The 21,873-nt window shown below is 35.8% G+C and overlaps 1 protein-coding gene across 3 annotated transcripts in view; it reads left to right on the top strand.

The window, feature by feature from the left end:
- Positions 1-21,873, top strand: part of BTBD8 (BTB domain containing 8) — a 92,692-nt gene that overhangs the window by 62,140 nt on the left and 8,679 nt on the right. For 2 of the 3 annotated variants that reach the window (XM_060142480.1, XM_060142478.1), the window contains 6 exons: positions 1,503-1,591; positions 2,029-2,131; positions 13,510-13,692; positions 14,349-14,486; positions 15,427-15,556; positions 18,232-18,293. In XM_060142480.1, the coding sequence (XP_059998463.1) occupies positions 1,503-1,591; positions 2,029-2,131; positions 13,510-13,692; positions 14,349-14,486; positions 15,427-15,556; positions 18,232-18,293 (705 nt within the window). Of the gene's footprint in view, positions 1-1,502; positions 1,592-2,028; positions 2,132-13,509; positions 13,693-14,348; positions 14,496-15,426; positions 15,557-18,231; positions 18,294-21,873 lie in introns of all 3 variants that reach the window. The other variant, XM_060142479.1, reaches the window with a different exon arrangement.

The raw sequence follows: 21,873 nt of genomic DNA, 5'->3' as shown, positions 1-21,873 counted from the left end.
CCTTCAGTTATCTCAAAGGGAATAACTAAATTGTTGATGTGCAAAAACAGGTATTTACAGTTAATTTCCTAAGTAGTATGTAACACCTTTAGGAGAAGGGTAGGAAATCAAATTAATAGCAATTTGTAATTTTAAAAGTTGGGGGACTTCCACGGTGGTGCAGTGGTTAAGAATTCGCCTGCCAGTGCAGGGCACATGGGTTCGATCCCTGGTCCAGGAAGATCCCACGTGCCGTGGAGCAACTAAGCCTGTGCACCACAACTACCGAGCCTGTGCTCTAGAGCCTGCGAGCCACAACTACTGAGCCTGCACACCTAGACCCCATGCTCCACAACAAGAGAAGCCACTGTAATGAGAAGCCCATGCACTGCAATGAAGAGTAGCCCCCGCTTGCCACAACTAGAGAAAGCCCACGCACGGCAATGAAGACCCAATGCAGCCAAAAATAAATAAATAAATAATGAAATGGGAAAAAAAATCTATAAAAAAAAATTGGAGGGCTTCCCTGGTGGCGCAGTGGTTGAGAGTCTGCCTGCCGATGCAGGGGACACGGGTTCGTGCCCCGGTCCGGGAAGATCCCACATGCCGCGGAGTGGCTGGGCCCGTGAGCCATGGCCGCTGAGCCTGCGCGTCCGGAGCTTGTGCTCCGCAACGGGAGTGAGAGGCCCGCGTACGGCAAAAAAAAAAAAAAAAAAAAAAATTGGAAATCACTGACCTTATTTGAAGGACTATGCTGGAGGCATTTCTGAAGAAGCTTTTGCTGTTCTCTGAGTGCAAGGTATCTTCAGATACATATTTAGAGACTATATATACATATTGGTTGATTGCTGGTCTTTATTAAGTGTATAAACGAAAATCACAACTAATGAATGTGTACAAAGAGAAGCTGAACTCTATTCACCCTAATAGGGCAATAGATGTGCTTAGGAACATAGTCTAAAAAACTGAAAATACATGGCACAGGTAATACGTAACACATATTGAGGCTTAACACCAAGAGCAGTGAGTTCTTCACTACTTGTATCTACGTTTTATTTATTTGTTTTAGTTCATTACTTCTGTATATGTGCTTTTTAAAAAGATGTTTATATAATCACGATCTAATTAAATTCTGTCATTTTGTTTGAGGTTAATGTAGGACCTCCCATTGCACATGTACTTAAAGTTATATTTAGACTTTAGGAAGCAGATTAGACCATATGGTTGTGTTGCAATGTGATGTGCTAGAAATTATTATACCGCTTGTACTCTAGAAAATATTTATGCTAAAAGAAATTAGAATATAAACTGTGTGCATTCTGGCAGCTAAAAGAACTCAAATACTATCCTATAAAAACTAAAGTTTATCAGTGATACTTGATTTTAAAAGAATAACAGACTTTTGAGTTACATATATTTATTCTGCAGTTTAGGTATGTAAATCAGATCATTTTTATGAACCAATTACTTTTAGCCTCTGTAAGTTGAAAAAGAATAAATGTAGTGTTTTCTATCAATTTTAGCCTGTTCCCAGAAGGTTGGCATCTATATTAGAATGCCTGATTATTGCTCATTCAGTTGGAGTGGAAAGTCTTTTTGCTGACTGCATGAAGTAAGTGATCTGAAGTAGTGCTGATATTATTAATTTAGGGATTCTGTTCTTCCATTCTCCTAATTTTCTGGGAAATTTTAGACTTGGCCTATTTTCTTGGGCACAATGTAAATAGCTTAATGCTTAACTAGTTACAACAATTGAGGAGAAGTATTGATGTAGATATTACTCAAGATGCTTGGAATCAACGTTATTTTAGCTGAACCATGGTTACTTATATTAAAATCCATGCACGTAACCCAGAGTGGACTTGAAATAAATGTCTACAGAAAAGGGAACTTAGTTAAGTCCATTATAGCACTCACAAAATTAACTGTTAGGGTTAGTCAAAACATAATATATATAAAACTTATATTATTGAAAACCAAAATGTTACTGAATATTATAATGAAAAATATTTTCATTACTTTAACTTGAGATTCTTTGATTTTTAACAGGTGGATTGTAAAGCATTTTGCAAGGTTTTGGTCTGAGAGAAGCTTTGCAAATGTACCTCCTGAGATTCAGAAAAGTTGTCTTAATATGTTGATTCAGTCTTTAGTAAGTATAACCTGAATACTTTGTGTTTGTCATCAAAAAGTTTATTAAATTTTATATAGGTACTTTCGGTGTTTTAAATACAAATGTAGAATTATATTGTAAAAGCAAGATGAAAGGACTGATTCCAGATAACCCAGAACCAATTCAGAGAATCTGTCTTTAAGACTCTGTTCCTCTGTACCAAATGCATTAGAATTCAGTCAGAGAACCACAATCACTAAAAAGTATATGTTGGCTCATGAACAAAAGGGGCATGGTGCCAGGGTCGGTTATGCATTGGCTCAGTAGCAGGGACCTCCACTCATTACAGTGGATTTGGGTGCAACACTGAAACAGTGGCACCATTCTCCAAGAGGACCAGCCATCTATCTGCTGGCAGGTTAATTACATTGCACCACTTCATCATGGAAAAGGCAGTGCTTTGTTCACAGTGTAATAAACATTTGCTCTGCATATGGATTTGCCTTACTTACTTCCAGTGTTTCTAGTAAAACCACTATCCGTGGACTGACTGCCTTTTTCACCACCATAGTATTCCACACAGCATCACTTCTGACTAAAGAACTCACTTCATAGCAAATGAAGTATGGCAGTGGGCCCATGCTTACTGATTTCACCTGTCCTACTGTGCTCCCTATCATCCTGAAGCAGCTGGCTTGATAGAATGGAGGAAGGCCCTTTTGAAGACTTGGTTACAGTGCAGCCACGTGGCAGTGACTTGTGGGATTGGGGCAGTGTCCTCCGGGAGGCTGTATATGCTCTAAATCAGCTTTTGATTTATGGTGCTATTTCTTAACATAACTAGGATTCATGGGTACAGAAATCAAGGTGTGGAAGTGAGAGTGGCTCCACGTATAATTACTCCTAGTGATCCACTAGCAGAATTTTTGCTTCTTGTCCCTATAACTTTAGGATCTGCTGATCTAGAGGTCTTAGTTCCAAAGAGAAGAATGTTTTCACCTATGGACACAATGATTCCATTGAACTGGAAGTTGGGACCACCTCCTTCTGGCCACTTTGTAAATCAACAGGCAGAGAAGGGGAATTATTATTAGATTGAGCCTATTTTTTTTTAAACATCTTTATTGGAGTATAATTGCTTTACAATGCTATGTTAGTTTCTGCTGTACAACAAAGTGAATCGGCTATATGTATATATATATCCCCATATCTCCTCCCTTTTACATCTCCCTCCCACCCTCCCTATCCCACCCCTTTAAGTGGTCACAAAGCACCAAGCTGATCTCCCTGTGCTATGCAGCTGCTTCCCACTAGCTATCTATAAGGAGAAATTGGGTTGGTGCTATATAATGTGGGGAAGGAGGAGTATATCTGGAATGCAGTACTCCCATGTCCTATGGTTAAAATCAATGGAAAAACTCAATTTAAGCAGCACTGATACTGGCCCAGATTCTTCAGGAATGAAAGTTTGGGCCACCTTACCAGATAAAGAACTATAAACAGCAGAGGTACTTGCAGAGGACAAAGGGAACATGGAATGGTTGCAGGAAAAGGTAGTTATAAATACTAGGTATGACCACGTGACCAGTTATAGAAATTAGCACTGTAGTAGTTATGAGGTAAACATATTCATTTCCCCTTTTTATATGAATGTTTATGTATATATTAACCAATTATTTTTTTCCCCACTGTCTCATTCCCCTACCATTTAGTATAAGACATGTTAACTATACCTCTGTATTTAAGTTACAGGATGCCAAGGGGTAGTTTGAATCAGTTTGAAGAGAGACTTTGTATCCTATTTTAGGGAGAGGGTTAGCATGTTTGTTTTATAGGGGATGGTTGTATATGTTAGGCATTAGCATGACTTTACTTTGTCTCCATAGGAATTAACTATGATTTAAAGAAATGTGTATGCATGCCAAGTTGACAAGGGTTGAACTGTAGTGTCTCTGCAATGTGTTAGCTTGATTAGAATGAACTATGCTTCCCAGAATTTCCTTCTTTGTACTGCTTCACCTTGCCCTGTATCCTCTTTGGTTTCTCTTACCCCTGGGCCAGGGATGTGTTTAGCTCCATGATGGCGGGTGCTAGCATCTCCTGAAGGACACTCATTTAATCCATGTTGGAGGCAGTGAGACCTAAAACGAGCCCATCCTTGTGGGTTATAGCTTGTGCTCTTGGGTGTCAGCTTGTCCTTAACCCCTCACACTTTACATCCATCATCCTCTCTCAACTGCTTTCCCTGTGGACTTCATACTACAATACATCATCATATACAAAGAGTGCTTAACCAGCTCCCATAATTGCATAAGGTGAAATCCCTTTAACAGACTCCTTTATGTATATAAATACCTCCTAGTGGTCCCGTTTCTCTGAACCATGAATGGTATTTTAGACTGGGTTTCATAGAAAATAATATCTAAATCTAACTGGGAAAATAAGTTTAGGCCATCAGCTGGTGATATACCACTGCAAAAAATAAATCTAAATCTGTGTTTATGCTAATGAAGGACTTTGTTGTTTTGTTGCTTACTATTTTGCATTAGTTTCTTTGGTCATTGAATGGTTACTCTGTTCATGAGGCAAGCAAATGGCCCAGCTATAATTCAGTTCAGTAGAAGTGAATTATTACCTAGTGGATTTTTAAAAGACCTTTATGGTTCAAAATATACTTTTTATATTTTGAAATTACATATAACATAGGTACTCTTATTTCCACTTTATATATAAGAAAAAAGAATCAGAGAGGTAAATGCTTTATTCAAGTTCACATTGTCAGTAAATTATAAAACCACGTCTTAAAACCAATTGCTGCCATTCTAAAGGTAATATAATAGATGCTCAGCATGGGCAAAGATTATTTTTAGGAAGTATGGGCCTTGACTTCAAGGAACTCGCAAACTGATGGAAGGATAGGCACTTAAACAACTATGCAAAATACAAGTTAGACTATGATGAATACTAGCATTAAGTTCCATGTCAGTCTTATTTACCTTTGCAGCACCAGCCTTAGGGCAGTGCCTAGCAGACATTAGGCACTCAGTATATATTGATAGGTAAATAAAGGAGTGAATAAGTATAATTTATAATTCAGGTTTATACGTGGAATCACAGAAGTTAAAACAATTGATTCTGATTGGAAGGATAAGAGAAGTGATGTGAGATGAACCTGAAAACAGAGGACAATTTCAAAATAAAAAAGTGACTTTTAAATGTGACCAGGGACCTGGAGTCTGGGCAGTGCCAATATTCTCTTGTAACTGGAATAATGACAGAAGATAAGTCTGGGGAGAGGCTAAGGCCAGATTGGGAGGGATCTTAACTGCCTGTCTCAAGAAGTTTGATTTTTTTTTTAACAAGTGGTAAGTGAGTATAACTGAGGAATAAGCTCTTCATACTATGCCTCTCCCTCTCCTACAATATTTTATTTTGATTTTATAGCTCTAATCAGTTCCTTGTAAGCTTTGTGAATGCTTGGTTTTTCCTTTCAAGACAGATATAAAGATGAACATCAAAACAACCAAACTTACGAGCCTTTTGGCATTGTGGTGATTATAATGAAAATTTGAAATTTTGTCTTTCTTTGGGGATATTCAAATTTTAGGAAACCTTAATTTAATATATTCTTCATATTTTACTATAGAAATAAAATATATTTTGCTACATTAATAAAAATAGAATATTTAAAAATTTTAAAATTAAAATATGTTATCCAAAACAAATGAAAGAAAGATTGAGAAATCTTCTTAAGTCTTCTTTGGCTCTAATTCAGTTAAACAACATGTTTCATGGCAGGCACTTTACTCTATCAATAATATGCCTAACACTGTCATATACAAAAGGAGATAAGAAAGTGCTACATTGGACTATATATGGAGAATTTTTTTTTAAATTTTAATATAAGGGACTTTGAGCTTTTTCTCCTTCTTGCTCACTATGCAGCAGTTCAGTAAGAAGTGGCTACTCCCTCCTACCAAGTACAAACCGTTGCTTTTGGGAGCAAGAGAGAGAAGGGTAGAGGAGTTAGTAGAAGAGAGAAAGTTTTTAGAAAAGTTAGGGCTTCTAATTACTTGAACTATTTCAAAACAAGATTAAATTTTTCTGTTTCAAAATGTTTTGTTTTGTTTATGGTTTCCTTTGCTGTGCAAAAGCATTTAAGTTTAGGTCTCATTTGTTTATTTTTGTTTTTATTTCCATTTCTCTAGGAGGTGGGTCAAAAAGGATCTTACTGTGATTTATGTCATAGAGTGTTCTGCCTATGTTTTCCTCTAAGAGTTTTATAGTGTCTAGCCTTACATTTAGGTCTTTAATCAATTTTGAGTTTATTTTTGTGTATGGTATTAGGGAGTGTTCTAATTTCATCTTTTTACATGTAGCTGTCCAGTTTTCCCAGAACCACTTATTGAAGAGGCTGTCTTTTCTCCATTGTATATCCTTGCCTCCTTTATCAAAGATAAGGTGACCATATGTGCATGGGTTTATCTCTGGGCTTTCTATCCTGTTCCATTGATCTATATTTCTGTTTTTGTGCCAGTACCATACTGTCTTGATTACTGTAGCTTTGTAGTACAGTCTGAAGTCAGGGAGCCTGCTCCTCCAGCTCCATTTTTCTTTTTCAAGATTGCTTTGGCTATTTGGGGTTTTTTGTGTTTCCATATAAATTGTGAAATTTTTTGTTCTAGTTCTGTGAAAAATGCCATTGGTAGTTTGATAGGGATTGCATTGAATCTGTAGATTGCTTTGGGTAGTATAGTCATTTTCACAATGTTGCTTCTTCCAATCCAAGAACATGGTATATCTCTCCATCTGTTTGTGTCATCTTTAATTTCTTTCATCAGTGTCTTATAGTTTTCTGCATACAGGTATTTTTTCTCCTTGGGTAGGTTTATTCCTAGGTATTTTATTCTTTTTGTTGCAGTGGTAAATGGGAGTGTTTCCTTAATTTCTCTTTCAGATTTTTCATCATTAGTGTATAGGAAAGCCAGAGATTTCTGTGCATTAATTTTGTATCCTGCTACTTTACCAAATTCATTGATTAGCTCTAGTAGTTTTCTGGTAGCATCTTTAGGATTCTCTATGTATAGTATCATGTCATCTGCAAACAGTGACAGTTTTACTTCTTTTCCAATTGGATTCCTTTTATTTCTTTTTCTTCTCTGATTGCTGTGGCTAAAACTTCCAAAAGACAACCCTCAGAATGGGAGAAAATATTTGCAAATGAAGCAACTGACAAAGGATTAATCTCCAAAAATATACAAGCAGTTCATGCAGCTCAATATCAGAAAAACAAACAACCCAATCTAGAAATGGGCAGAAGACCTAAATAGACATTTCTCCAAAGAAGATATACAGATTGCCAACAAACACATGAAAGGATGCTCAACATCACTAATCATTAGAGAAATGCAAATCAAAACTACAATGAGGTATTGCCTCACACGGGTCAGAATGGCCACCATCAAAAAATCTACAAACAATAAATGCTGAAGAGGGTGTGGAGAAAAGGGAATCCTCCTACACTGTTGGTGGGAATGTAAATTGATACAGCCACTATGGAGAACAGTATGGAGGTTCCTTTAAAAACTAAAAATAGAACTACCGTATGACCCAGCAATCCCACTACTGGGCATATACCCCAAGAAAACCATAAATCAGAAAGAGTCATGTACCACAATGTTCACTGCAGCACTATTTATGATAGCCAGGACATGGAAGCAACCTAAGTGTCCATCAACAGATGAATGAATAAAGAAGATGTGGCACATATATACAATGGAATATTACTCAGCCATAAAAAGAAATGAAATTGAGTTATTTATAGTGAGGTGGATGGACCTAGACTCTGTCATACAGAATGAAATAAGTCAGAAAGAGAAAAACAAATACTGTATGCTAACACATATATATGGAATCTGAAAAAAAGAAATGGTTCTGAAGAACCTAAGAGCAGGACAGGAATAAAGACGCAGACGTAGAGAATGGACTTAAGGACACGGGGAGGGGGAAGGGTAAGCTGGGACGAAGAGAGTGGCATTGATATATATACACTACCAAATGTAAAACTGATAGCTAGTGGGAAGCAGCCGCATAGCACAGGGAGATCAGCTCGGTGATTTGTGACCACATAGAGGCGTGGGATAAGGAGGGTAGGAGGAAGATGCAAGAGGGAGGGGATATGGGGATATAGGTATACGTATAGCTGATTCACTTTGTTATACAGCAGAAACTAACACAATAATGTAAAGCAATTACACTCCAATAAAGATGTTTTAAAAAAAAAGGTTTGTTTAAGCCTTTTTTTAAAAACAAATTATGAATAGTTTTTAAATATAGGAAAATTAAAACAAAAATAGGCATGGGGGATAGTCAGTAGCGTAAAACTAAAGTTGTATATATATTATGCTTTTAGTCCTAAGGCCGAAAGATAATTGAAGGCCTATTTAATTAACACAATATCAAAAGAATTAAATAGTATGAGTCATAGTGTTTATTCAGTATATGGTGTTAGGACAACAACAGGAAGCTTGCTGGAAAAAATTTAAGTTGGATCTATACATCACATCCTGGTATGCCAGTATACATTCCAAATGGATCAAAGATTTACAAGTAAAGAAAATGAAACCTAAAACACTACAGTTAAGTCCTGGGAGAATTAGTTTATAACCTCATCAGTGGAGTGGGGATACAAAATTTAGAAGCCATAAAAGAATTTGGTTACATAAAAATGCAAAATTTCTATATAGTAAAAATTACCATAAGCAAAGTCAGAAAACAAATGACAGTTCATATCATACTCTTATTCTAATTTTTCTAATATAGAGAGTTCCTACAAGTTGATTTTTAAAAAATAGCTAAATGGTAGGGTAAGACTAGATAGTTCACTTAGAAAATACAGATGCCTCTTAATTTGATGAACAAATCTTCAACTTCATTTATTTAAGAGAAATGGACATTAAAATTACCATGTCAGACTGTTTCGTACCTTTTAGCATGGGGGAAAAAAAGGAAATTTGTACTATTTTAACAAGGATTTAGGGAATAAGTACTCCTATTCACTCCTGGGAAGGGTATAAATTAGCACAACTTTTGCTGTGTTTTTTAAACTTTTTTGACTGACCCAGAGCAAGTTCTTTTTATGTTATAACCCAGTTTACTCACACATGTAGAACTGAAACAAGTTTCAAAAAAAGAATACTTACCATATTCCATATGATGTTCTGATATTTTCTGTTTTTCTCTTTTCTATCTCTTTCTTGTTTTGTCTTCTAATGCTGATTGTAAGCCACTAAATATATTTCTCTAGGTTGCTAGGGGAGAAAACTACAGTTTGGAAAACAGTGCTCCGTTGAATATATGTTGGCAATGTTTTGTATCCTCCTGGTGCCCCACCTCATATCCTTTGACCCATGTATGTACTCCAACCATTGCTGCAGCATCCAGCTGCACACAGATGTAATCTGACAGCACTTTCCCTCAGCCACATCACACGTATTTCTCACTTTCTGTCCTGAGGCTTCACTGCTGTTCTACCCAGGGTACCTACAGCTCTTCAAACCTGGAAGTGAAAGGGAATTAATATCCCAGGGGACAAACCTTGACCAATGGGAGATTGGTCAGTGATTAACCAGTGATTAAATGTTTCCCTCATCTATCCCTTGGGTGAATAATTCAAATTGTATTCTCTGTGGCTCTTCAGAGGGCCCCCAACAAGATTGATCCCCAGTTGCTTACAATAGCAAATGCTATATCATTGTTTCTCAAACTTAAATGTATACACACAACACTCCAGGACTGGGTATTCCCTGGTGGTGGTCCAGTGGTTAGGACTCAGTGCTTCCACTGCAGGGGGCACAGGGTTCAATCCCCGGTTGGGGAACTAAGATCCCGCATGCCGTGTGGTATGGCAAAAACAAAAAACACTTCAGGATCTTGGTTGAATGTAGGTTCTAATTCAGTAAATCAGAGGCGGAGCCTGAGATTCTACACTTCTAACAAGCTCTAGGTAATGGTAGCTGCGGATCACACTTTGAGTAGCAAGGAGCTGGAAAACATACCCTTCCACTGGCTTTCCCTCCTTCCCTGTTTCACTCTTGGGTCATCTTGGGATCACTTGCATACAAGCCTATTTCTCAGGCTCAGTTATTAGGCAGAACCCAGGATAAGACAAGTAGTATTGACCCAGCAATTTTATTTCTAGGAATTTATCCTATAGATATATTCACATATGTGTGAAATAATGTTATCTACAAGGTCATTCATTACAACACTGTAATAACAAAAACTGGAAAGAAATAAACATCTACAAGTAGAGGACTGGTTGTATGACTTCTGATATATCCATATTATGGGCTATTCCATAGCTATTAAAACAATAATAAGGCTCTTTATATTGTGATAAGAAAAATATTCAAGGTATATGCTAAGTATAAAAGGTAAAGTACAGAGTACTGTGCATATTAATGCCTCCATTTGAGTAAAATAAGGGAAAAATTACTTTTTTTGTTTGTATATGCATAAAATAACTCTGGAAAAATACAGAAAATAAATAATATTGATTGGGACAAGGGAAAATAGGTGGCCAGAGACAGGAAGGAGTGGGTGACTTTTCTTAGTAATGCCTTTTATATAGTTTTGAAATTTGAACCATGTGTTAACTATTGAATTTAAAATTTTATGTGTTTTTATATACGGAATCTAAAAGAAAAAATTTTTAATGGTTCTGAAGAACCTAGGGGCAGGACAGGAATAAAGACGCAGACATAAAGAATGGACTTGAGGACACGGGGAGGGGGAAGGGTAAGCTGGGATGAAGTGAGAGAGTGGCATGGACATATATACACTACCAAATGTAAAATAGCTAGTGGGAAGCAGCCGCATAGCACAGGGAGATCAGCTCCCTGCTTTGTGTCCACCTAGAAGGGTGGGATAGGGAGGGTGGGAGGGAGACACAAGAAGGAGAAGATATGGGAATATATGTATACGTATAGCTGATTCACTTTGTTATACAGCAGAAACTAACACACCATTGTAAAGCAATTATACTCCAATAAAGATGTTAAAAAAATAAAATAAAATTTTATGTGTTTGATCTAGAAGTATATTACATTTTCTTCCTTCTTTGAACCTTAAGCTACTCTTAACATTTAATGTTATCATATATTCAGATCAGTATGGAATTAAGATCACATACCATCTGTTATCATTATGTCCATGTTTTAGTTTTCCAATAGATTTCAAGCTAAATTATGACAGCTATACATCTGTATTTTTTAAAAGATATTGCTTGTAAGCTGGCCATTTGCTGTTTGAGGAGAGACAGGTTGATTGGCAATTCTACTGAGTTATTGCTTTTATGATTTTCTTCCTGAGCTTAAATAAAGTTAATAATACCAAAAAAAAAAAGATATTGCTGTCAGAGCACATAACATTATGTTTATAGTAAGCACTTTGTAGATACTTGCCAAGATATTTGAATACGCTACATTTGTCTCTAATACCAGAACAATGCCTATTAGTAGAGCAAATTGGGTTTATTGCCTAAAACTCTTAGTAACTGCACAGTTACTCAGGAAGTTACCAGAGGAGGAAAGGATAATGGTAAATTATAGTAAAAATGTAAAAAAACTTTTTAAAGACTCAAATTATAGCAAAGTATGATTTTTTTACTCAAATAAATAAAGCAGGGGAAGTATAGAATACTTTTCAGAAGAATTCTTGGTAAATGGGTAAAATTTTTAAAGTTTTGATGTTCAAGGATTAAACTTAATTTAGCTTATGAATTCACTTACAAACTCTCAGTCTCTGTTGATGCTCAGAGATCAACAGATGTGTCTACTGTGACTCAGTTCTGTACTAGGACCTGTGGTTACAACGGTGAGCCAAAACAGACATGGTTTCACATGCAGTAAACATACAGCCTAGTGAGAGAGATGGGTATTAATCAAGTAGTTATTTCATGATTGAATAATTACAAATGAAGTAAGTGCTCTAAAGAGAAGGGACAGGCTCTCTGATGGCATGTGTAAAAGGAATCTGAAGTAGGTATAGAGATCAGGGAAGACTCTGCTTGAGGATCAAGCACTGTCATTTCCAGATTTACTAGTTATTTATTGCTGTGTAACAAACCACCCCAAAACTAAGTTGCTTTAAAATTTATTCTCTGTGGATTTACTGGGTGATTCTTCTGCTTATCTTGCCTGAGCTCAGTCCTGCAGCTGCTTTCAGCTGGTGGCTAAGTTGGAGGCTGGGCCTCCCACTCCCTGTGTACTTTCTTACCAGGCTTCTTCATGGCTTCATGGTCCCAGAACCAAGAGGGTAAAGATAGAGGCTGCAAGGCTACTTGAGGCCTATGCTCTGAAACTTGCACAATACCACTGCTTGTGCAAGCAAGTGAACAGGCCAGTTTAGATTCAAGGGATGAGGAAATAGAGTCCACCTCTTGATGAATTGAGCTACACAGAATTTGTGGCCATTTTTTTCAATCTACTACAATCGATCAGATAACTATTTATTCAATAAATCATTATTTCCTAAGGATCGTTTTAAGAATTAGAAATCAAACATGAATAAAATATAGTAATTTTAAGTTGCCATTTTTTCCTTTTCCTTAGAGCACATGGTATTTGTGAATTGTCATTTCATTTTTATTTATTTATTTATTTTTTTTGTGGTACGTGGGCCTCTCATTGTTGTGGCCTCTCCCGTTGCGGAGCACAGGCTCCGGATGCGCAGGCTCAGCGGCCATGGCTCACGGGCCCAGCCGCTCCGTGGTATGTGGGATTCTCCCGGACCGGGTCACGAACCCATGTCCCCTGCATCAGCAGGCGGACTCTCAACCACTGTGCCACCAGGGAAGCCCTGTCATTTCATTTTTTATAGAGATCAGTATTCGTGAACATTTTTTCCTATGGTATAAAAATGAATCATTATTAAATAAATAATATAATATAAAAAGAAGAGTCTTACCTAATTAGAAAGGAAGAAAAAGTCACTGGGGATTATAAGTCAATTTTAGCCTTTCTAAATTTGTAATAACATGTATTTTATAGTCAGAAAAGAATTAAGGCTATGTCAGTGTAGCCATGCAGTTATGAATGATATCTATAAGCACAAAAATTAATTCAGTAGTGAAAAATCTCAGGGAAGTCAAGCTTTTCTTTGTAGTTATAACTTTGCTCTCATGTTTGTTTTAGCTGTCTTTTAAAGGTGATTTGTTTCCAGCTCAAAGTTTGCCCTTTGGGATAATTTTGAATGAATTAATAAATATGTAAAGCTGATGACAAAGATATTAGCTACCTGGAATTTTGGTTTTTGCAGGCAGTGTCACAAGAAAACAAAAGTATTTAATTTGCTTGGAAAGTTATTTTTATGAGCAGTAATCTAACTTTTTTCCCCAATATTTTCAAAATTATAAGAATGATAAGAATGCTGCTTTTCTTCTGATGGAAAGTGACAGGCTAATCATCAGTTTACCCAGAGTGAAGTGGACAGAAGCAGCACTGACCATGGCATCTCAGCTTCAAGAAGAATGTATTGCATATATTATAGAAAACTTCTCCAAGATCATTCAAAGTGAAAATTTTGCTCTCCTCTTACAGGTACTGCATCTAAAATTATATCCTATATTTAGTCCCATCTTTGTGTTCTGATTATAATTATGTAAGTTTTCAAATTCAGGTTGCCTTTGATTAAATTAGTATGACTTAAATAAATTCCATAGCAGATGGCATGTTTGCATAGCATTTAGGGCAGTGATGGACAGGATTTTTGTCTCATAAGATAATGAAGGGAGGAGGGGACAGGTTGAGTGTCCTGGCAAGGCACAGTGTAACTCTGGCAACTCCAGCCCTCAATCGGCATAAGCCATATTTTAGAAATTGAAGTCATAAAGATATTGTTTTGGTCAGTAATACAATTATGGTTCATGCAAAATTCTCTGTCTTACTGGGACCCACTTTCTCTAAATTTAGTTACTTAATAAAGAACTTTTATAACTTATTTCTAGGCTCTGTTTTAGGACTATTTTGGCTATTAAGAACTGTGTGTGTGTGCCGATATTTTTAACAGAGGAAAGGGATTAGTATAATATTTATTATTATAATGATAATAATTATTATTATTAACAGAGGAAATAAGATTTCTGATTGACTTCATATAGCCAGTTATGATGAATGGTCTGCTGTTATGCCAGACTTTCACATTTCTTACACATTTACATATATTCCTATTAAATATCAATTTCTGTGTTCTATAGTCACAAGCAATGAGTAGCACATCTGATCTGCTGGACAAAATTTTAAAAGCAATTGAAGAAAACATTACCACGGAGAATAGTTGCTCTCTTCTTACAGCTCTGGACACGTTACTGAACTCTGACAGTACAAAGGAAATGGTATTTGATGTAATAAAATTCATTAAAATGATAGAATAAACTGTTTTAAGATTTTTAAATATATACACGAATGATAGAATATTTAAACTGTTTTAAGATTTTTAAATATATACACGTTTTAAATGTTGCATGGTTCATTGAAACTAAGTGTTTGATACCTGGAGGTTGGTTACAGTCTCTACTTCTGTGTATATTTGGAATTTTTCATAATACAAAATTTTAAAAATTTCATTTACCTCCAAATACACTTATTATAAAAGTTTAGAATTTGGAAGTTTGGCTGGCTAATTCTAAACATAGTTTGGTACTTAGCAATATTAATTGGTACAGCATAAGTTTAGTATTTCTCCCCAGTCACTACATTAAATTTCCTAAATATAAAACTTAAAGAATTTTAAAGAATGTTTTACAGTTTTAATCATCAGTGTCTTTTAATTTTATAATATGTTCTTAATTTTTGTCTTAAGAAAAAAATCATTTAAAATTGGATTGAGAAAAAGCAAAATTAAAATATCTTATTTTTAAATGCAATTAATCAATGGTAATTAATAAGCTAATTGCAAATTATTGACATTTTTATTTGTTCAACAAGAATGACAAAAAATTTCATCATATTTATTATTACTGCATAGAGTATTTGACCTTGTAATGTCATAGCTGATTTGAAAAGGCTGTGGAAGGTTTTTACGTAAAGGCCATTGGTGGTTTAAAACAGTGTTTGGTTAAAAGGATAATGCTGAAAGGATAAGGTTCATGTTCACTATAAAATTCTGTTGTTAAAGAGCAAGGCTTCATAAATAACTTGTACCCGACGATCTTAAAAATCTAAGTGATGACATCATTGATCTAGCTTAGGAGTAAGTAGATTCGGAAGGGAATAATGACTGGTTGCTATGACAATGTGGCTCTGACCAGCTGCTGATTTGTTGCTTGAACACAGGGTTTTACGTGCAAGATCCAGGCTCTGCGTGATAAGCTGTGGATCTTCCTGGTTCAGTCTTTCTATGCTGTTCGTCACACAGAAAACTGGAAGCTGATGAGCACAGATGATCAACAGAAAATCCAAGCAGGTATATTAGCCTTGAGATTTTTTATTCTTATAATTGTGACAAGAGATATTTTAAAGGGATTCTAATAAGTGATAGGATTAACGTTTGTTTGCTTCTGTTTGCTTGCTAATTGAAACTGGTGCTGGTATGTTTAGGCAGTTTTAATAAATCATGCTTTTTTTCTGTCCTTAGAAAATGAAACTCATTTCCTTATATATACATATATAATTCTACTTTATCTTAGCAACTTTATATTCTAGCCAAATTTGCTTAAAAGCATTCTTTTAGATAGATTTAGAAGTATAGGAAAATGTAACCCATATAGAATAGATTACCAAACATACTTTCTCTCCCTTTTAAAATATATTTTTCCATAAAGCTTTCCCATCTTTTGCATAAGATACTCTTTCTTGTGGTTTTGCCTAGATTAGATGGCTTTATTCCATGATCGATTGGTTCAGTGATACGATGTGTGCCATTGCGGAGTGTCCCTCAGGAGCCGCACAGTGCTCTTTGACATTTAATAGGTACCATTTGAAATATTAGCATTAAACAAAAGATTTATACTGCTCAGAATGTGTGTTTGTTTCAAAAATGTTAAAATAAAAAATTGAGGGTGTGGAACTAAAAATGGCTTCATCACTATTTTTGGGTTAAAGCAGGTACCTTAGGAAAAATATTGACAGATTCAGTAAGTATACTTTTAAAAACATTTTAAATTAAGAGACTATATTTTATGAAGCAATATTTCTGTCCTATAAAACATGGAGACCATATGTGATATAATATATTCTTGATAGTACATGGATATGTTAAATTCTTTAATGATTTAATCAAAATATGATTTGCTCTGTCTTGCATTAAAAGCATAACACGATGGTGTAGCCAGATGTGATCTCAAGAGCACTTTTCAAAGAAATTCCAACAAAATAATAAAACAACAAAATCCATGAAACAACAAAAGTCATGAGAAGGTCTTTAGAAATTGGAATTTTTTTCCTTGTGACTATTTCTGTACTGATTTTTAGATGACAGTTCATCTGTACTATACAGTGTAAAAAACTAAGATCAGCATTCCATGAGTAGGTGTCATTCAACTCTCTTCTGATTGGGAGTAAAGTTTGCTCTTCTCCATTTTTAGAGGATATCATAGTTAAGTTGGGTCCCGAACAATGTTCTTTATCTTAATTCTTCAAAGTGCTAATTTAAAATACATGTAGGGGCTTCCCAGGTGGCACAGTGGTTGAGAGTCCGCCTGCCGATGCAGGGGACATGGGTTCGTGCCCCGGTCCGGGAGGATCAATCCCACATGCCGCGGAGCGGCTGGGCCCGTGAGCCACGGCCACTGGGCCTGCGCGTCCGGAGCCTGTGCTCCGCAGCGGGAGAGGCCACAACAGTGAGAGGCCCGCGTACCGCAAAAAATAAATTAATTAATTAAATAAAATACATGTAAATACATACATATATATACACATATCTAAAACAAAATATTATTGGTAATCCAACTAATTGTCAAAAAGAACTTTTCAATCTATTACATTCTATCTGTGTAAAAATAATTTTTAAAATCTTAAATATGTTGAATTATAATGAGTCCTGACTTATGCATAATTATTGCATTGGGAAATCCCAGATAAAGGAGTAATTCTAGGTTGTCTTTGTTATAACATTTCTTACGTTCTAGTTTGAGTTACTGATCTTTGGGAGAAATCTTGTATTAATTTCCACCTGTATATTTTTGTGCAGTCATTTGCTAACCACAAACCAATCCTTGTAATGCTATTTCTAGGATCCTGCTTTGTCTTATAACATAGTTCCTATAGAATAGAAATAGTAGAAGGTGCATGGTAGGGTTACAGATAATTTGATGTATTTTTCATCAGCTGTTTTAATAAAAATAAAATAAATTTTGGAAAATATATATATATATTTCTTCAAAATATATTTTAAAGCTACATAACCTTCAAAGGGAACAAATACATTAGCTAAACTATATTTATGGCTCTCATACCATTATTCCTATATATTTCCCTGACGTCATTTAAATTCTTATTTGAAGAACATAAACCGAGTTCCCCAATAATTCCCATATAAACCTAATCTATAAAATGAATATTTTATATAATTCTAGAAAGAATGATATAGGTTTAAGGATTGTCTCTTGTTTTATTTTCAACAAAACCTTACCTTTTTTCTCTTTACTCCTTCCTCAGGACATACCTGCAAAATCAGAAAAATTTTAAGAGTATTTTAATATTTTTTAGGATAGAAATTTTCTCCCATTGAATAGTTTATAAAATATTACATCTCCAAATATCTCAATATTACATTTCAAAAACTCTGTAATTTTTTGAAATTTGGAAAACTAGCTAAAAAGGTTATCTCTAAAATTTCAAGCTTGAGAAAATTCTAAGTTTTTATAAATGTATAAATCTTCTCTGTGAGACTGTACATTTCTAATTCATTAATTTTAATAACATAAAATCCATAGGGACAAGAAAATAAGATTCAAAATGAAGTTCTTTAAGAAAAATTCTAAAATAGGGAATTATTTATGTGTACTAGATTGGTTTCAACTTTTTAAAAGTTATTTCCATCAAAATGTAATCTTTTTCTGCTAATATACTATTTTCCCTCTACTTCTATGGTAATAATAGTGCTTCCTGTAAAATTAGATTGCTTTCTTTTTCCTACAGCTGCATTTGACAAAGGTGATGACCGAAGAGTTGGCAAAAAGCCTATATTCAGCAGCTCTCAGGTAAACTTTTACAATTTTACAGGCCCAGATGAAACAAGATAACAAGTAATTTAAATTTTATCATTTTATATTTCAGAATAATTTTTAAAAATCTATTCTTTCATTAACTAAAGCTGTTTCTGGATGGAAATAATTTTGAGTCTCGTTTTTAATCAAGTGAACATTTTGTAAATTTTTAAATGATATGCATTTTTTATATCCAGCTGGTATGGGAAGTGAAATATTGTCTACCATTTTTATTTCCTTGAAAACCTTTTTGGCAACTAGCATGTTGGAACTATTCCAGATCAGAAATTGTCTAGAATTCTAGATCTAGTTCCATGTCTGTTTTTCTAATTAACCTACTTTTTACAAAAGAAGATTTTAGTTGTCCCAGTTTTCTCTATACTAAGATTTTAATCCACATAATAGATTTTTGGTGTGAAAAAGGCAGTTAATACCAAGAGTACAGTTGTGTTCACTTTAAAAGTTACTTGGTGTACTTATATGAGTTAACTAAAAATAGTCAAACTCTTAAAAACTAAGTAGAGTGGTGGCTGCCAGGGGCTGGGGAGATAAGGAAAAGGGGAATAATTGTTCAATGGGGATAGAGTTTCAGTTTTGCAAGATGAGACCGTTCTAGATATCTGTTGCACAACAAGGCGCATATAGTCAACCTGACTGTACTGCCCACTTAAAAATGGTTAAGATGGTAAATTTTATGTTATTTTTTAGTGCGCACACACACACACACACAACACACATGTTACTTGATATATTCATTATAACATGAAATACATTTTTCTTCCCCTAAAATGTTATTAATGATGGTTAGAGTTCCAATCTAGCTAACTTAAAAATGGTCACTTAATAATACATTTGAAGCATAAAATTATACTAACTTAGGCACACATTACAATGATATGGAGACATACACTGAGAGTTCCAGTTTGGAATGCAAAGAATATATTGCCCTTGCAAGAGTGGAATTGGGAATCTTCCTTATCAGCCAGTAGATAGGAACTCACACAACTCCAAGCCACAAGCAAGAGCTCTGATGGCTTGAGGCAGAGGTCAAGCTCTAAATGTCTTGGGTGAGAAACTGTGAGACGCTGGAGCTTTTTGCTAGTAAACCTCCTAGGACTATTTCCCTAAGTGTGTTCCATAATATACTAGCTTCATCATATGTTCTACCTAAGAACATCTAGCGTCAACTAAGGTTGAGAATTGCTACACACCATAGCTCCTCTTAGACACTAACGATGCACATCAGCACCTAAAAGCTCTGAGAAACACTACAGTAAAGAAAACTTTTGAATTTTGTTTTCCCCAAGATTTCCTCAAATTTTATAACCATGGAACACCACTAGACTCCCTCTTGACCCCTTTTAAGCATGTTGTACAGTTCCACAGAACATATGTTAGCAAATGGCACCTTAGAACACTTTTTCTATGTACTATGTTCCCTTTCACCCTATGTGTTTTTGTGTGTGTATGTGTGTGTGTGTGTGTTTTAAGGCCACCATGATTTAGCCTACCTGCCTTTCTTTCCCCTGTTCTATCTACTGACTGCTATCAACCAGGCTTTTCCTCCTTCCTTGCCTTACAGCAAAACAAAATCTCATTTCCCTTCCTCAGTTCCTGACTTTCAGGTTGTCCAAGGGTTTATACTGTTAACCACAATGGGAAGGAAACAGGCTAATATGTTTTCCTCAGAAAGGCAGCATTGTACTGAAATGGGTGCTGGACATAAAATCGTAAGAGTTCAGATCTTGACTTTATTATCTTTGTCATCTGTGAGTCTTAGTTTGCTTATCTGTAGAATGGAGTAATAAAACCTAGCCGGGATTATTGTGAAAATTAAGTGAGATAATTTATGTGCAATTGTCTAGTATGTAGTAAGTCCTCAATAAGTATGGTATGAATAAGTGTGTCTTCCAAAATGAGATGAGATCTTTTAGAGGTGGGACAAAGTTGATGAGATAAAATAGAAACGTTTAAGAAGAGTGCTAGTACTAAAATACTTAGACTAAAATTATACGATGTCTGGGATTTGCTTCAAAATAAAATGGTGGTAGTTATATATGAAACAGAATTGGCCAAGAGGTGATAGTTGTTAAAGCTGGGTAGTAGGTATGTGGGGATTCATGATACTGTTCTGTCTTCTTTGATTATGTTTAAATTTTTCTATAATAAAAAGTAAAACAAAATAATACCAACAAAAAGGAATAGTACTAGACCTGAAAGTGTGTCCAAGAGGAATGCTTTATTTTATTTTTTATTTTTGGCTGCGTTGGGTCTTTGTTGCTGCGCACAGGCTTTCTCTAGTTGCGGTGAGCAGGGCTACTGTTTGTTGTGGTGTGCGGGCTTCTCATTGCATTGGCTTCTCGTTGCAGAGCATGGGCTCTAGGTGCACGTGCTTCAGTAGTTGCAGCACATGGGCTCAGTAGTTGTGGCTAGTGGGCTCTAGGGCTCACGGGCTTCAGTAGTTGTGGCTTGTGGGCTCTAGAGCACAGGCTCAGTAGCTGTGGTACACAGGCTTAGTTGCTCCACCCCATGTGGGATCTTACCGGACCAGGGATCAAACCCATGTCCCCTACATTAGCAGGCAGATTCTTAACCACTGTGCCATCAGGGAAGTCCCAAGAGGAGGGCTTTAGAGTGTTACTCTTTTTTCTTTATCTTTGTCAATAGCATGTGGTGACCATTGCCAACTGGTCAGTTGTATATAAGAAACATACATAAACTTTGTAGATGTAAGTCATAGATTGCCTAAAAATGCATATACGTTGAATCCTCACCATGGTATACTATGTTAATGTGAAATTTCTAAAGGGGTAGAGCACCCCATATACTACATAGATCTCACCCATAGCATGATGCTTTAAAGTAGATAGATTCAAGGATAGAGTGAATTAAGAAGGATTAGTTTTAAGGGTGGGAAGAGGTCTAACATCAGAGTCTTCCTGGTTTTAGGTATTAAAAATAGAGAAATGGTTTTTTTGTTTGCCTGTTTGTTTTTGCGGTATGTGGGCCTCTCACTGTTGTGGCCTCTCCCGTTGCGGAGCACAGGTTCCGGACGCGCAGGCTCAGCGGCCATGGCTCACGGGCCTAGCCACTCCGCGGCATGTGGGATCTTCCCAGACCGGGGCACGAACCCGTGTCCCCTGCATCGGCAGGTGGACTCTCAACCACTGCGCCACCAGGGAAGCCGAGAAATGTTATTTTTTTTGAGCTAAGATTTGATCTAGCCTATTTGGACCTAGCCTATTTGAACTTTATAAGTATTACAGAGAATCCTAGTACACAGCACTGAATGGGACCAGTCTCCACCCCTAGACATGAGTAATCTGAGGCCCAGAGATATTAGTAATGATTTCTTAAATATCCTATCTTCTATTCTTCAGTTAAAAGCAAAGCTAGAACAAGAATCTAATGATTCCTTTATTATTATACCTTGCTTTTGCTAAACTTAACTAGGTTATTTATTATGTATATACATATGTATGTGTGAATATAGACACACACATATTTATGTTATTTTTATCTTAGACAAATTTTAATTGTAATTAGAAGCTTTCATATTTAGAAATAACTAGAC

The sequence above is a fragment of the Lagenorhynchus albirostris genome, chromosome 2, assembly GCF_949774975.1.
Source record: "Lagenorhynchus albirostris chromosome 2, mLagAlb1.1, whole genome shotgun sequence".
NCBI lineage: Eukaryota > Metazoa > Chordata > Mammalia > Artiodactyla > Delphinidae > Lagenorhynchus > Lagenorhynchus albirostris.
This window is presented reverse-complemented; position numbering and strand designations above follow the sequence as displayed.